The 1,539-nt window shown below is 36.8% G+C and overlaps 1 protein-coding gene across 1 annotated transcript; it reads left to right on the top strand.

The window, feature by feature from the left end:
- The first annotated feature begins 599 nt into the window (after positions 1 to 599).
- Positions 600 to 1,151, top strand: LOC128133365 (uncharacterized mitochondrial protein AtMg00810-like). Its single transcript, XM_052770759.1, has one exon. It carries the CDS (start codon positions 600 to 602, stop codon positions 1,149 to 1,151), a length of 552 nt encoding a protein of 183 aa, XP_052626719.1.
- The last annotated feature ends 388 nt before the right edge of the window (positions 1,152 to 1,539 follow it).

Consider the following 1,539-nt stretch of genomic DNA (forward strand, 5'->3'; position numbering starts at 1 on the left):
TAAATCAGAGATGATTTTCAGAACCAAACTGTGCATAAACTTTTGAGACAAACTCACGACTCAAAAACGAATGATTCAGAAGAAAATCAGATCTTTGCAGTATTGATCTCTACTTTGATACCAATTGTAGAAGTGTTTAATCGAGTATGAGAATCAAATCAGAGTAAAAACGATGTTATATGAACACAAGAAATAAATAAGGTTTGGTGTAGCTCTTATTACTTTCAGAGAACACGAGTACAAAAAAGATAGTAAACATGAAAAACTCTACTATCTAACTCTATGTTCAGCTCCTATTTATATGAGGCTGAAAGTACAAAAAATACTAACGCTAGAAAATACACTTTATTAAAAAGATGCCTTAGCAAATACATAGAAAATATGCGAAAGTTTCTAATACACAGACTTCGACATATTCCAAGGTATTTCGACTCTACACTCCTCGCGCATGGTACGAGACTCTCACTGATTTCCTTAAGCGCTCCGGTTTCCAAAGAGGTATTCTAGATCCTACCTTGTTACCAAGATCAAATGGAAATCACCTCATGCTGGTTCAAATTTATGTGGATGACATCATTTTTGGATCTACGAATTCATCAATGGTTGCTGACTTTGCAAAACTAATGTTCAATCAATTCCAAATGAGCATGAGTCGGGTGTTAAGCTTCTTTCTTGGTCTCCAAGTTAAACAGACTAACAGAGGAATTTCCATTCACCAAGAGAAGTACATTTCGGTACTCCTTAAAAAGTACTCAATGGACACATGTGCCTCAGCCAAGGTACCAATAGGCTTCGGACACAATATCATTTCCGACCCTTCCAGTGTTGCAATTGATGAAAAGAAGTACAGAGGATTGATTGGATCTCTGCTCTATCTTACCACAAGTCATTTGGACATCATGTTTTCCACATGTTTGTGTTCCAGATTTCAAGTCACCCCAAAGATGTCTCATCTTTTGGATGTGAAGCAAATTTTCCGATACATCAAAGGAACAAAGAATCTCAGAATCTGGTACCCAGCAAATGAGAGCTTCCTACTTCAAGCATATTCAGATTCAAACTATGGTGGTCTACAACTTGATAGAAAAAGCACATCAGGTGGCTGTCAATTTTTAGGTGCTCGATTGGTTAGTTGGTCATCCAAGAAATAGGACTGCATTGCACTTTCTATAGTCGAAGCTGGATACATTGTTGCAGCCAGCTGTACCTCTCAAGTTCTATGGATGAAGTCTCAACTTTTGGATTATAGTTACCGCTTTCAACGAATTCCTATCTACTGTGATTCTCAATGTATCATTTCGATTTCACACAATCTAATTTATCACTCCATGACAACGCACATTGACATAAGGTGCCATTTCATAAAAGATAATGTTCTAAATGGTAACATTGAACTCAATTTTGTTCCATCTGACGATAAGATTGCTGATATCTTTACTAAGGTATTAGACGCAACCAAATTCAATGGTTTTCTAAACAAGATGGGTATGATGATGCCAGATCCTTAGTTCTTTCAAGAGACTTTCTCTCTTTGAAGGA

This window comes from Lactuca sativa, chromosome 4 (genome assembly GCF_002870075.4).
Source record: "Lactuca sativa cultivar Salinas chromosome 4, Lsat_Salinas_v11, whole genome shotgun sequence".
Lineage (NCBI taxonomy): Eukaryota > Viridiplantae > Streptophyta > Magnoliopsida > Asterales > Asteraceae > Lactuca > Lactuca sativa.